Source organism: Rhinopithecus roxellana, chromosome 3 (genome assembly GCF_007565055.1).
Source record: "Rhinopithecus roxellana isolate Shanxi Qingling chromosome 3, ASM756505v1, whole genome shotgun sequence".
NCBI lineage: Eukaryota > Metazoa > Chordata > Mammalia > Primates > Cercopithecidae > Rhinopithecus > Rhinopithecus roxellana.
The window spans coordinates 165,508,025-165,521,647 of record NC_044551.1 but is presented as its reverse complement, the minus strand read 5'-3'; the positions used below and the strand labels follow the sequence as shown (position 1 = coordinate 165,521,647).

General features: G+C 51.7%; 1 protein-coding gene across 1 annotated transcript in view; it reads left to right on the top strand.

Moving 5' to 3' along the window:
• The window catches only part of ADAMTS2 (ADAM metallopeptidase with thrombospondin type 1 motif 2), a 233,303-nt gene that overhangs the window by 198,030 nt on the left and 21,650 nt on the right, over window positions 1-13,623 (top strand). The window contains 6 exon segments of the mRNA XM_030927877.1: window positions 5,399-5,544; window positions 7,528-7,703; window positions 9,483-9,616; window positions 12,477-12,491; window positions 12,493-12,601; window positions 13,066-13,146. Coding sequence (XP_030783737.1) covers window positions 5,399-5,544; window positions 7,528-7,703; window positions 9,483-9,616; window positions 12,477-12,491; window positions 12,493-12,601; window positions 13,066-13,146 — 661 coding nt within the window.

Here is a 13,623-nt window from a genome sequence, read left to right as displayed (position 1 = left end):
GAAGCGGAGGTTGCAGTGAGCCGAGATCGCGCCACTGCACTCCAGCTTAGGCAGCAAGAGCGAAACTTCGTCTCAAAAATAAATAAATAAAACAGAGTGTACAATTCAGTGATTTTCAGTGTATTCATAGAGTTTTACAGTCATCGCGCCAAGCAAATGTTGGAACATTTTTGTCACTCTGAAAAGTTCCAAACCCCTTAGTAGTCACCCCAATCCATCCTACTCTCGGCCAGCTCCAGATAGCCACTCATCCTCTTGCTGTCTTTATAGATTTTCTAATTCTGGACATTTCATATCAATGAAATCATACAACATGTGACATTTTGCACCTGGCCTCTTTCACTTGGCATAACGTTCCCAGGGCTCATCCCTGTTGTAGTGTGCAACAGCACTGCATTCCTTTCTGTTGCTGAGCTCATTGTCACACACACACACACAAATCTGTTCCATTGCTTTTCATGTGCTTAATGGCTATTTGTCCTCACGTCAGAAGAGACTAAAGGGCAAAAGGGGGCCTAGCTAGCTACCTCTGGCCTTTTATAAGGCTACTAATCCCATCCAGGATGACGGAACCTTCATGGCCTAATGATCTCCTTAAGGCTCCACCTCTTAAAACTGTCTCATTAGGAATCAAGTTTCTAATTTTGGAGGGGACACAAACCAACGCTCAAACCGTAGCCCCCTATGATCATTAACAAGACAAAGATGTTTGGTCATGCTACTTCTATTCAGCATTGTCGTGGACGTTCTAGCCAGGACAAGTAGGCAAGAAAAGGAAATAAAAGACATCTGTATTGGAAAGGAAGACATCCATATTGAAATACGCTCTTAGATTCTGTTTGCTGATATTTTGTTAAGAATTTTTATGTTTATACTCATAAGAGATATTGATCTGTAGTTTTCTTTTTTGTGTGATGTCTGTCTGATTTTGTTATCAGGGTAATACTAGCCTCAGGGAATGTGTTGGGAATCCTTTTATGTTTTTTGGAAGAGTTTCTGAAGGATTGGTATTAATTTTTTAAAAATGTTTAGATTTCTTTACATTCTAATTGGTAGAATTCACTGGTGAAGCCATCTGAGCCTGGACATTTGTTTGTGGAGTTTTTATATTACTCATTCAATCTCTTGTTTAGGTCTATTCAGATTTTCTATACCTTCTTAATTCAGCTTTGGTAGTTTGTATCTTTGTAGAAGTTTGTCCATTTCCAGTGCTTTTTTTGGTTTCCATGGGGATTTGAATTATTCTCTGGTGTTACTTGCTTTCAGCCAGAAGAACTTCCTTCAGCATTCTTACATGGCAGGGTCTGCTAGCAATGAATTCTTTCAGTTTTTGTTTATCCGGGAATATCTTTATTTCACTTTTATTTATGAGAGATAGTTTTGCTGAATTAAACCTTCTTGGTTGACACTACTGCCTCTGGCCTTCATTATTTCTGATTAAAAGTGAGTTGTTAATTTTATCGTGATTTCCCTGTATATTGTGAACCGTTCAATGTTCAGTATTTTCTCTTCATCTTTGTCTAATTTCAACATTTTAACTATGGTGTGTCTAGGTGTGGACCTCTTTGCATTTACCCCACTTGAATTTAATTGCATTTCTTAGATGTGTAAGTTAATGTTTTTCATCACATTTTGGATGTTTTGAGCCTTTTTTAAAAAATATTTTCTGCTTATTTCTCTGTGTCTTCTCCTTCTGGTACTTCTACTATGCATTTTTTATTGTACTTAATGGCTTCCATGTTCCTCAGAGGCTCTGTTCATTTTTCTTCATTCTTTTTCTCTCTGCTCTTTAGATTACATGGTTTTGATTAATCTGTATTCAAGTTCAGTGACTGCATCTTCTGCCAGCTCAAATCTACCATTCAGTGAGCTAATTAATTTATTTTTTAAGTTTTTGTACTATTCACCTCCAGAATTTCTATTTAGTTCTTCTTCTTCTTCCTCCTCTTCTTCTTCTCCTTCTCCTTCTCCTTCTTCTTCTTCTTCCTCCTCCTCTTTTTTTTTTTTTTTTTTTTTTTTTTTTTTGAGACAGAGTCTCTGTTACCCAGGCTGGAGTGCAGTGGCACGATCTCAGCTCACTGCAACCTCCACCTCCCGGGTTCAAGAGATTCTCCTGTCTCAGCCTCCCGAGTAGCTGGGATTACAGGATGTGCCACCACGCCCGGCTAATTTTTGTATTTTTAATAGAGACAGGGTTTCACTATGTTGGCCAGGCTGGTCTAGAACTCCTGACCTCAGGTGATCTGCCCACCTCAGCCTCCCAAAGTGTTGGGATTACATATGTGAGCCACTGCATGCGGCCTCGATTCAGTTCTTTTTATAATTTCTATCTCTTTCCTGAGATTCTTCATTTGGTAACACGTCATTCCTGTACTCTCCTTTAGTTCTTTAGACATGATTTCCTTTTATTCTTTAAACACATTTATTTTAGCTGCTTTGAAATCTTACCTGCGAAGTCGGACATCTGGGCCTCCTGAGAGGTAGTTTCTGTCACCTGCTGAATTTCCTGTGGATGGGTCACACTTTCTTGTTTCTTTTCATGGCTCAGAATGTTTCCTTGAAAACTGGAAACTTCAGATAATACACTGAAGAAACTGTGGAGAATGATCCCCCTGGGCCTTGTTGCTACTGTTTGCTTGTGGATTTTGTGACCTGGTCCTGCTGTTTCAATGAAGCTTATTTCCCCTGCAGTGTGCAGCCACTGATACTGCTCACCAGAGGTCACAGCCTTGGTCATATGCACAGTCACCCTAACTGCACCCCTGCTCCTAACCCCCTGGGACAGTGGCATTAGCCAGGCTCTCTTTGACTGTCTCTTTCCCAGATCTTTCCATTAAGCTTCTGGTCATTCTGCCTCTATTGCTATCACACCCAACTGTTGGCCTTCCCCTAACTGCTAGCTGCTACTAACTGCTAGTGCGACTGATTGCTGTATTGTTTTTGACAATGTCCTGGGGTGTATAACTTGCTCTACAATATGACCTCATTAAATTCTAGACCTTTCACAGGAGCAGGGTGTTGCCAGTATCTGAGGGCTTCAGGAGGGCTCTTAGCTGTCTTTGTCCCTGGTTCTGTCTGTTTAACTTCTACAGGTTGAGCATCCTTAATCTGAAAATCTGAAATCCAAAACACTTCTGGTTCCAAACACTTCTGGTTCCCAGCATTTCAGATAAGGGATACTCAACCTGTAGTTGGTTTAACGTTTTGTTTGTTGCTATTAGGACCACTGGCCTCCTTTTAATTGCTGACTGCTAAGACCCCTGTTGTTTCTGACGGTGCCCTTAGACACGAACATCCTCCATGCTCTGTTTCAGATCCAAGTCAGTCCCGTTAGGGAGAGCTATGAAGCCTTCTGTTCTGACTCTCCGTCTGGGCAGACCCCTGCACCCCTGCACCAGAGCTAGGAGCAGGGTCAGTGGCCTGCTTCTCCCAGAGTGACATTCCTGGCCTACAAACTACTCACTAGATGGGAATGGTAGCCCCTAGTCTTCTGGGCTTGCCCCTTTCAACATGGAACCTCTGCCCTACAAGCAATCTGGGGAGGGGGCTATCAGGTCCACAATTCTTGGCCTGGTGTACCTGGAGCAGAGCTTCTGCCCTATGAGTGGGGCCTGGGTAGGGGAAGGGGGCCCCAGGCCTCTTGGCCATCCCACTGGAAATAGACTCTGCAACAGAGTTGGGAGGGATGACGCCAGTGGCCTGACTTTCTCAGTATGAAACTGTAGCCTCAGACTGGGAGCTTGGAGTAGAGGGAGCCCCGTCTTCCTGGCAGTAAAGCCTCGTCAGACTGAGCTAGGGAAGGAATGGGGGAGGCTTGTGGCTCAAATGCCATAGACTTTTGCTTTTCTTACCAAGATTTAATAGATTTTCTTGAAAAAAAAAAAGCTTCTTTATTTATTGTATAGACCTTAGGACAATTTCCAAAGACTTTAAATTGTTGCTTTTTATAAAGTAATTTTCATCGGTTACTGGGGAGAGGGCTCACCAGCCTCCTTACACTTCCATTCAAAGTTTCTATTTGCTGCCTCTTTTTATAAATAAAGTTTTATTGGAACACAGCCATGTCCATTCATTTACAGGTTGTCTATAGCTGCTTTCAAACTCTGATGGCAGAATTGATTAATTGCAACAGAGATTATATAGCCTGCAAAGTCTACAATAGTTACTCTCTGGCCCTTTTACAGAAAGAATTTACTGAGGAATGGTTTGCTGAGAAGAGTTTGCTAAGGAATGGCTGCGTTCTCTTTCTGTTCTCTTTGTGGAAACAGTGCTACAAAATTAGGTTATACAAAGAAGGGTTAAAGAGTATGCAGTCAGCCGGGCATGGTGGCTCACACCTATAATCCCAGCACTTTGGGAGGCCAACACGAGTGGAGCCCCTGAGGTCAGGAGTTTGAGACCAGCCTGGCCAACATGGCAAAACTCTGTGTCTACTAAAAAAAAAAAATGCAAAAATTAGCTGGGCGTGGTGGCGGCACCTGTAATCCCAGCTACTTGGGAGGCTGAGGCAGGAGAATTGCTTGAACCCGGGAGGTGGAGCTTGCAGTGAGCCGAGATCATCATTGTACTCCAGTCTGGGCGACAGAGCGAGACTCCGTCTCAAAAAAAAAAAAAAAACAACAGTACGGAGTCAGAACTGAAGGAAAAGTTCCATCATTGTTCTTTGTTTTTTGGTTGGTTGTGGTCATTGTCAGTTTTAAAACGTTTTCGTATGATGTATTTTCTCATTTCAAGTCAATAATCCATTTTGCACCTAATTTAATTCTTTAATTTTGCAATCTTCTTCTTAAAGCGGGTCCCCTAAACTAGAGACGCTTCCTCCCCCTTGACCTAGAAGAATGGGAGCACTGTGATCAGATTAAGTTGTGAAATTGTTTTTCCGACATGCCAGCGTTGTACTTTATTCCTGGTTTTTACCAGCGTTGGACTTTATTCCTGTTTTTTACCATGTCGGCTATTACTTGTCCCTCTTTTCCGTAGTATTTCCTCTAAATTGCCTTTTTTACTTAAATAAACCTTGGATGTCTTGCAGTCACTGGCCTGATACGCCAGTGGTATCTTTATAAACGGGCTGTGTGTGGGCACCCAGGAGGCATCTATCCTGGTGACGTACTATGGTGCCGGTTCCGGCTGAGGGGACACAGAGCTGCTGGAAGGCAGGAGGGTGGGTCAGCAAGCGGGAGGCAGGGCAGGCCGGCCCCTCACTGTGCCTCTTATTGCCTCTGGCGGATGAGGCCTGTCTTCCAGGGGCTCTGAGCATCTAGGGGCAAGGGTGAGCTCCCCCTGTGCCCCGGAGCCAGGCCAGGACATGTCCCAGGCACTGCAGGCTGCGGAGTGCTGGAGTGTCCCCACGGCCTGGTGTGAGGGTGAGTGGAGGGACTGGCTTCCTGTCTTTCAGCATTGCTTTAAAGGACACTGCATCTGGCTGACGCCTGACATCCTCAAACGGGACGGCAACTGGGGCGCTTGGAGTCCGTTTGGCTCCTGCTCGCGTACCTGTGGCACGGGCGTGAAGTTCAGGACCCGCCAGTGCGATAACCCACAGTGAGTTGGCCCCACGTTCCCCTGGCCTTCCTGAGTGGCAGCTGAGGGTCCAGGAGACCCTCTCCAGCCAGCCCTGTCCTAGAGGGCCCTGTGGCTGCTCACCAGTTCTGGAGAGGTGCAGGGCAGGCTGCCCCGCCCGCCTCACCCTACCTGGGAGGGGGCCACGGCTCAGGGGATGCTTAGCTCTGCCTCTTACCCCTTCCCCCGGACTGGGCCCGCGGCCCACCTGCCTGCAGCCCACTCTAGACAGGTTTACTCTGTCTCTCCTGGCCACGGGCATGGAGGAGAGGAGGCAAGACCGAGCTGGGGAAAATGGGGGTAAACGGGGGTGGTCTTTCAGGCCCCCGGATGCTAGCACCTGGGCAGCTATTTGCAGCCAGGTGAGGGCAGGGTTGGGACTTGTCATCAGTGTCTGGCTGTCCAGGGCAGGGACAGCCTGTGGAGCTGGCCCATGCCAGCTGCATCCCCGTGCCCAGCCACACCCCACCCCTGCCCGTCACGCAGGCCCCATGCCCTGTGCTGTCCTCCTGCGCCTTCTCATTCCTCCCACCTCACCCCACACACCCTGTAAATGTCTCCTGGGCCCATGCGCCCTCCTCGGCCCACAGCCACTTTCTTATCTACACCCTCCTCTCCCTCCTCCTCTGCCTGCCTCCTCCTGCCTGAACGCTCACCCCGGCCTCACCCCGGGAGCGTCCTGGAGGGGCTGGGGTAGAGGGAGAACCCTCCACAAACATCAGCGTTACTCCATCTCCCACCCGCCCAGCGGGCCCTTACCCTGCAGGCCCTGCGGCTGCTTAGACACACAGAGCTTCTGTCTTTCCCTTTTGGCTTGTCTGGTATTTTAAAGATTTTGATTTGCCTGAAAATATTGACAATCTGTAATTTCACATTAGAAAAACAAACAAAACAGATTTCCAGCCTTCGAATCGGGCATCACAGATGCACAGCCAGGCCCAGTTACCAGCTGGCCAGAGGCCTCCGGGGTGCGTCCTGGCTGCTGGGCTCCGGCCTCTGCAGCCGCTCCTGGGTCCTGTTCCCTTGGGCTGCTCTGCTTGCTCTGGCCAGGCCTGAACTGGACCCTGGGGAGCCAGAGAGGGCCATCAGTCTTGGTTCTGGGGAGGGAGTCAAGACCATATCAGCCTCCCTCAGCAGCACTTGTGAACATGCGTGTGCATGGAGCCCTCTCCTACCCCTGCTATCCTCCTGCCCCAGGCTCCAGGCTGCCCTCCCGGCCAGGAGCAGACAGGGAGCCCCATGGCCCCTCCTCAAGCACCCTTGGGGCTTTTACACCATACTCGGGAAGATATTGCTGGGCATTTAGAACCTCAAGAGGCAGTGTGTGGGTCGGTGCTGCTCTCAATGAAGCGAAGACGTTACAGAGACACAGCCCGCCTTGTCTGCAGGGAGAAAACCCAGCGGCCGTGGTACATCTGTCTTGTGCCAGACACTTGCTAAGAACAGCAGCACCAGGACTCTGGGGCCTCAGCATGCCTCTTTCTGTGCCAGGCTCAGTGCCCAGGGCCAGCTGCAGAGAAGACTCGCTCAACTCCTGCCAGCTGGGGTTCTCGCCCTGTGGGGAACACAGACCTAAACACCCAATCACAGCTTCCTGTTCATTTCCAAGCCCAGGCATCAGTGCTGGGGAGGGGGTGGCACTGGGGCTGTGAGCAGATGCTGCCTCCCCACAGGAGCCCCAGGAGGGAGGATGTGGCCATCCTGCCCTGTCCTTTCAAGATCTTCACTCTGAGGCCCGACAGGCTGGGGAACTGCCCAGGTCTTATACCTGCGAGGTGGCAGAGCAAGGTCCCTTTGCTCAGCAGAGCTGCCCCCCGACACCTGAGACTTAGGGATCCCCCCTGACACCTGCCCCCCTGACACCTGAGACTTAGGGATCCCCCCTGAAAAGATCTCACAAGTGGCACCCAGGTGCTGCCTCTTTCCATTGGCGCTGAGCAGCAAGGCCTTTGCTTTCTCCTCCAGCCCAGCCAACGGGGGCCGCACTTGCTCGGGCCTTGCCTACGATTTCCAGCTCTGCAGCCGCCAGGACTGCCCCGACTCCCTGGCTGACTTCCGTGAGGAGCAGTGCCGCCAGTGGGACCTGTACTTCGAGCACGGTGACGCCCAGCACCACTGGCTGCCCCACGAGCACCGGGATGGTGAGCCCCTCTGGGGACAGCAGTGGGGCTCAGCAGGCAGGCCCTAGGGTGGGCAGGTGGGGGTTGCCTTGGCTTGTGCCTGTGATTCTGCATGGGGCAAGGCTGCCACGACCCTGGGCTAGCAGGAGAGCCCACCCTGACTGGTGTGGCTGCCCTGTGCCACTCCCGGGTGGGGCATTAAGGTTCCTAGCAGGGCTGCAATCCCAGAGCAGCCAGAACACCTGGAGTAGCTGAGGACATGGAAGAGGTGGCTGGGCTGTGGGCTCAGCAGGGGCTGGGCTCCTGCAGTCCACCAGGGGTGGACAAGGCTTGAACTGCATGATCAGCTCAAGGCTGAGGCCGGGGCTGGCCCTGCCAAGGAATCTGGTGACCTCTGACCTTCTCTATTAGTCAGGACTCTCAGTTGCAAGTGTCAGAAAGTTGACTTCAACCGGTTTCAGCATTAGAAGGCATTTATTGCTCAGGGACCTGAGGAGTCTGGTGGCCTTGGGCATGGCAGTGCTTGTGTGGCAGCTGGGGACCTTCCTGTGACAGACTGTAAACATACAGTCCCTGTTTCTCCTCCGTGGCTATTGCCCTAGCCCAGCACCTGCTGCCCTATGTGGGCCAGTGCAGGGTTGGAGGTGACAGAGCAGACGGGGTCCCCCTCTGGCGGAGGCTACAGTCTGGGGGCCCAGTGTTTTCGTTGCCTCTGAGATAAAGGCTGAGAAGGGAGGGTTCCGGGGATCTGGGTCTGAATCCAGGCAGGCTGGCCTCATTCTGGATTTCAGAGATTGACTGAAAAGGATTCTTTATTTACTTTTTTTTTTTTTCTTGAGACGGAGTCTCACTCTGTTGCCCAGGCTGGAGTGTAGTGGCACGATCTCGGCTCACTGCAAGCTCCGCCTCCCAGGTTCACTCAAGTCTCCTGCCTCAGCCTTCCGAGTAGCTGGGACAATAGGCACCTGCCACCACAACCGGCTATTTTTGTTTTTGTATTTTTAGTAGAGACAGGGTTTCACCATGTTAGCCAAGATGGTCTCAATCTCCTGACCTTGTGATCTGCCTGCCTGGCTTCCCAAAGTGCTGGGATTACAGGTGTGAGCCATTGCTCCTGACCTTTTTTTTTTTTTTTTTTTTTTTTTTGAGGGGGGGGTCTTGCTCTGTCACCCAGGCTGGAGGCTGGAGTGCAGTGTGTTGTGGTGCAGTCTTGGCTCACTGCAAGCTCTGCCTCCTGGGTTCAAGCGATTCTCCTGCCTCAGCCTCCCAAGTATCTGGGATTACAGGCGCCTGCCACCACACCCAGCTAATTTTTGTATTTTTAGTAGAGACAGGGTTTCACCATGTTGGTCAGGCTGGTCTTGAACTCCTGACCCCAAGTGATCTGCCCACCTCAGCCTCCCAAAGTGCTGGGACTACAGGCGTGAGCCATCGTGCCCGGCCTGGAAAGGGTTCTTTAGATAGCGACCCAGCAAACAGTCATTTGCAGCCTCAGGGGTCTCCAGGCGGGGCCTCAGGATGTGAGAGCCAGGCTGCACCAACAGCCTGGCTGGCTTGGTTGGGAAAAGCTCTTCCGAAGTCCACAACCACCAGAGTCAAAGGCTCAGGAGACACAGAGACAGGACGGGGGCTGCTGTCACCCACCCCTTTCCCTCTCTGTCTGCCCTGGAGGGCGGGCCACATGGGGGCAGGTGAGTCCTAAGACCCTCTTGGAAATTTCTCCCTGCATGGTGCCTCCTTTGCACACACCTGGGGAAGCCATCAGGGCTCCTTGCAGACCCCCAGCTGCTTCCCTTCCAGCCAAGGAGAGATGCCACCTGTACTGCGAGTCCAGGGAGACTGGGGAGGTGGTGTCCATGAAGCGCATGGTGCACGACGGGACACGCTGCTCCTACAAGGACGCCTTCAGCCTCTGTGTGCGCGGGGACTGCAGGGTGAGTACACAGAGGCTGGCGCAGGGGGCTACCGTGTCAAGTCTCAGCTTCCTGGGTACTGACCTCCCGCTTTTTGGGCTATAAGATGCGTGAGGTGAAGCACACAAAATGTCAGGAACAGTGCCCGGACCAGGGCAGGCTCTTAGCAAATGTCTGTTTACCTCTTCCCTGTGCTGGGAGCCTCAGACTTGAGTATGCCTAGGATTCACCTGGAGAGTTTGGACTCCACCTCAGACATCCTGATTCCACAGATCAGGGTGGCGGCCTGGGAGCATGAATTTTTAGGAGCATCCCAGGTGATTTCCAATGCACGTGACCTACAGGGATCCTTGTGAAGCAGGCCCGGTCCTTGCACCCTGTAGGGCACTAGGCAGCTTCTTGCTGGATCTGGGGGACCCCTGTGAGGGTGACTGGTTTGGTGCTTTGTAGAAATGCCTCCCCTGTTTTCTTTTATTATGATGCCTTTGCCTTCAGTCTTAGGCTGTCAGGAAAAACAATCATGTGTCACCTCGGCATGTGACAGTGACATGAACATAGACTTGTCCCTGCCAGGCTCCCCCGCAAACAACTGGAAGCCTCTGCTTAGGGCTTGTGTAGACAGGACTGATTGCAGGAGTCATGGAGGCTGACTCTGGCTTGACCTTCCTGAGAAATAGCAACGTCGGCAAGAAGCCATCTCTAGGGGAGTGGGCGCAGGTGCAGCGGCTGGGGCTGGAGGCTGGAAGCTGGAGGCTGGGGCTGGAGGCTGGGAGCTGGAGGCTGGGGCTGGGGACTGGGAGCTGGGAGCTGGAGGCTGGGAGCTGGAGGCTGGAGGCTGGGGCTGGAGGCTGGGAGCTGGAAGCTGGGGCTGGGGACTGGGAGCTGGAGGCTGGGAGCTGGAGGCTGGAGGCTGGAGGCTGGGGCTGGAGGCTGGGAGCTGGAGGCTGGGAGCTGGGAGCTGGAAGCTGGGGCTGGGGGCTGGGAGCTGGAGGCTAGGGCTGGGGGCTGGGAGCTGGGAGCCTAGAGCCAGGAGAGTGCTTGAGGGCTGCTCTACGTTTGCTCCTGTGACTTCAGCAGGGCAGAGAGGCTGGTTCAGCCAGATCAGCCAGAGCCTGGCAGGGAGGCTGGGCTATACAGCTGGCTCAGAGATGGTGACACCACATACTCCAAAACAAGCACAGGTGGTGTCTGCTTTGTACCCGTGGGATTTTAACTGATGGAGGCCTCACCCAGTGAGGACGTGGGGAGGCCAATGTCGCTGAAAGGCCTCCTCAGGAAGGCAGGGCAGTACAAAGGGAACAGCTCGGGAATGGCCAGTTTGAATCATTCCAGTGAGCCCTGGAGTCCAGGGTGGTCCCCAGTTGTCTGGTACCTGACCCTGGGATGACTTAGGGTAAAGGAATCTTGGTTTGGTATGTGAGGCCTGGATAAAGGGGGTACTTGGGGTATAGACTGAGGACTAGCTGGTTTGCATATGAAAGGTGTATCCCCAGCCCAGTGCTTTGCTGTCCCTTAGAACTGGGGAGCCCTGGGAGGTGTGGTCTCTCCCTAGACAGGAAGACTTTCAAGATGTCAAAACATCAAGACATAAGAAATTTTAAAAAACGAAAACATAATACAGGCAGCAAGCATGGGAAACAGTTGTAGTACAAGTAGCTTTAGATGGCAGCTATGAACATGGTTGCAAACCTAATGGGGAGGGAAGATCACTAATCCACCATCTCAGTGGGTATGGCTATCACTTCATTCCTCACATTGATATTAAAGAAGGATAGGGGCTGGGCGCGGCGGCTCACGCCTGTAATCCCAGCACTTTGGGAGGCTGAGGCAGGCAGATCATTTGAGGTCTGGGGTTTGAGACTACTCTGACCAATATGGTGAAACCCCATCTCTACTAAAAATACAAAAAAATTTAGCCATGCATGGTGGCACATGCCTGTAGTTCCAGCTACTCGGGAGGCTGAGGCAGGAGACTCACTTGAACCTGGGAGGTGGAAGCCGCAGTGAGCCGAGATCACGCCACTGACTCCAGCTTAGGCGACAGAGCGAGATTCCATCTCAAAAAAAAAAAAGAATAAGTTAAATATTTTATTAATGTTGATTTTGACAGGTAATAGCAGGTTGCTCAATTTTGCATAATTAGAAAACATAAATATTCATGCAGAATCTAATACTGGGTCAAAAAATAATATCCAACTGGATTCTGTCTATTAAAGAATATCAACACTTGGCTGGGTGCAGTGGCTCAGGCCTGTAATCCCAGCACTTTGGGAGGCCAAGGCGGGCAGATCACCTGAGGTTAGGAGTTCGAGACCAGTCTGACCCGTCGTATTAAGAATACAAAAAAATTAGCCTGGCATGGTGGTGGGCACCTGTAATCCCAGCTACTCGGGAGGCTGAGGCAGAAGAATTGCTTGAACCCAGGAGACAGAGGTTGTAGTGAGCTGAGATTGTACCACTGCACTCCAGCTTGGGTGACAGAGTGAGATTCTGTCTCAAAAAAAAATTTAAAAATAAACAGCATCTCCCGCTTGCCAAACATAAATGTTCACCAAGCCAGGGAGAGTGTCTGCCTGGGCCCCGGTGGGTCCCCTGCCCAAGATAAGCCACATATACAGGGACCCAGACGGAAACTGCCAGGTCGAGACATGCTGTAGGTGGCAGGCAAGGTCGATTTAACTGATGACCAGACGCATTCTGATTTAGGAGGTAATAAAAGATGAGGCCAGGCGAGGTGGTTCGTGCCTGTAATCCCAATGCTTTGGGAGGCCAAGGCAGGAGGATTTCTTGAGGCCAGGTGTTCGAGACTGGGGACAACATAGCATGACCCTGACTCTACTAGCCGGACATCTCAAGGGCTCACTGCCTCCTCCCCCAACAGAAGGTAGGCTGTGACTGGTGTGATCGGCTCCAGCAAGCAGGAAGACAAATGTGGCGTGTGTGGAGGGGACAACAGCCACTGCAAAGTGGTCAAGGGCACGTTCACACGGTCACCCAAGAAGCACGGTGAGTGAGTCCCTGCCCTCTGCCCTGGAGCCTGGATGCCTGCAGTAGCTCATGCCCGGACAGCTGTGGGCCTGACTCATCCTGGGACTGTCCGGGGTCATGACTATTCTGGGGAGGGGGAGAGGTCTGTGACAGTGATGGGGAGGGAGAATCCTAAGTTGGGGACAGCCCCAGCTGGGTGCCAGGGTGGGTGGAGAAGAGGAGAGTGGGGGCCTAGGTCACAGGAGTCAGAGTGGAGAATGCCAGTATCTGAGGATGTCGGGGTTGGGCCTTAGAGACTAGCCCAGAGGCAGCAGCTTTCCTGGTGGCCCCTCTCAGGTGGGTGCTCAAAGCCAGAGAAATACCAGGGTCCTGGGAGAGCCCCCAAGGGAACTGCCTTGAAGAGTGAGGCCCCTCCTTACATTATGCGAATTCGAGCAGCCCTTTCCCTTCTCAGTTTGCTGTGTCTTTCCACATCAAAAAAGGTTACATCAAGATGTTTGAGATCCCTGCGGGAGCCAGGCACCTGCTCATTCAGGAGGTAGACGCCACCAGCCACCATCTGGGTGAGTCTCAGAGCCAGACAACTCAACGTCCTCAAGACCTGGCTCCTCTGGGATCAACGGGCAGAGTGCTAGGGGTCAGGGTCCTGGGTTGTACAGCTGTGACCTGAGCCAGGGCAGCCCCTCCCCAACCTGTCCCTCTGCTTAGCCCACCTGGGCCCTTTCCGAGGGTCCTCCCTTTGTGGAGAGGCCAGGGTTTGGGATCAGAGGGCTCCACTTGGCAGCAGCTATGAAAGGATGTATATCCAAAACATGTGTCCCTCAGTCTACAGGATGACTCCCTGTCACCTGTTCTCACGGTTGGGGTGAGAAGGCCCCCTGCCCTTGGGAAGGCAGGCAGGGTCTACAGGCAGCAGGGTCCTGGGCAGCCCTCCCATCCCCACAGCAAGGCCAGCTGGCAGGTGGGCGCACACAGTGCACTTATATTTTCAATTCATTTAATTTTAAATTCAAGAGATTCCAGCTAAAATAGGGATTCTG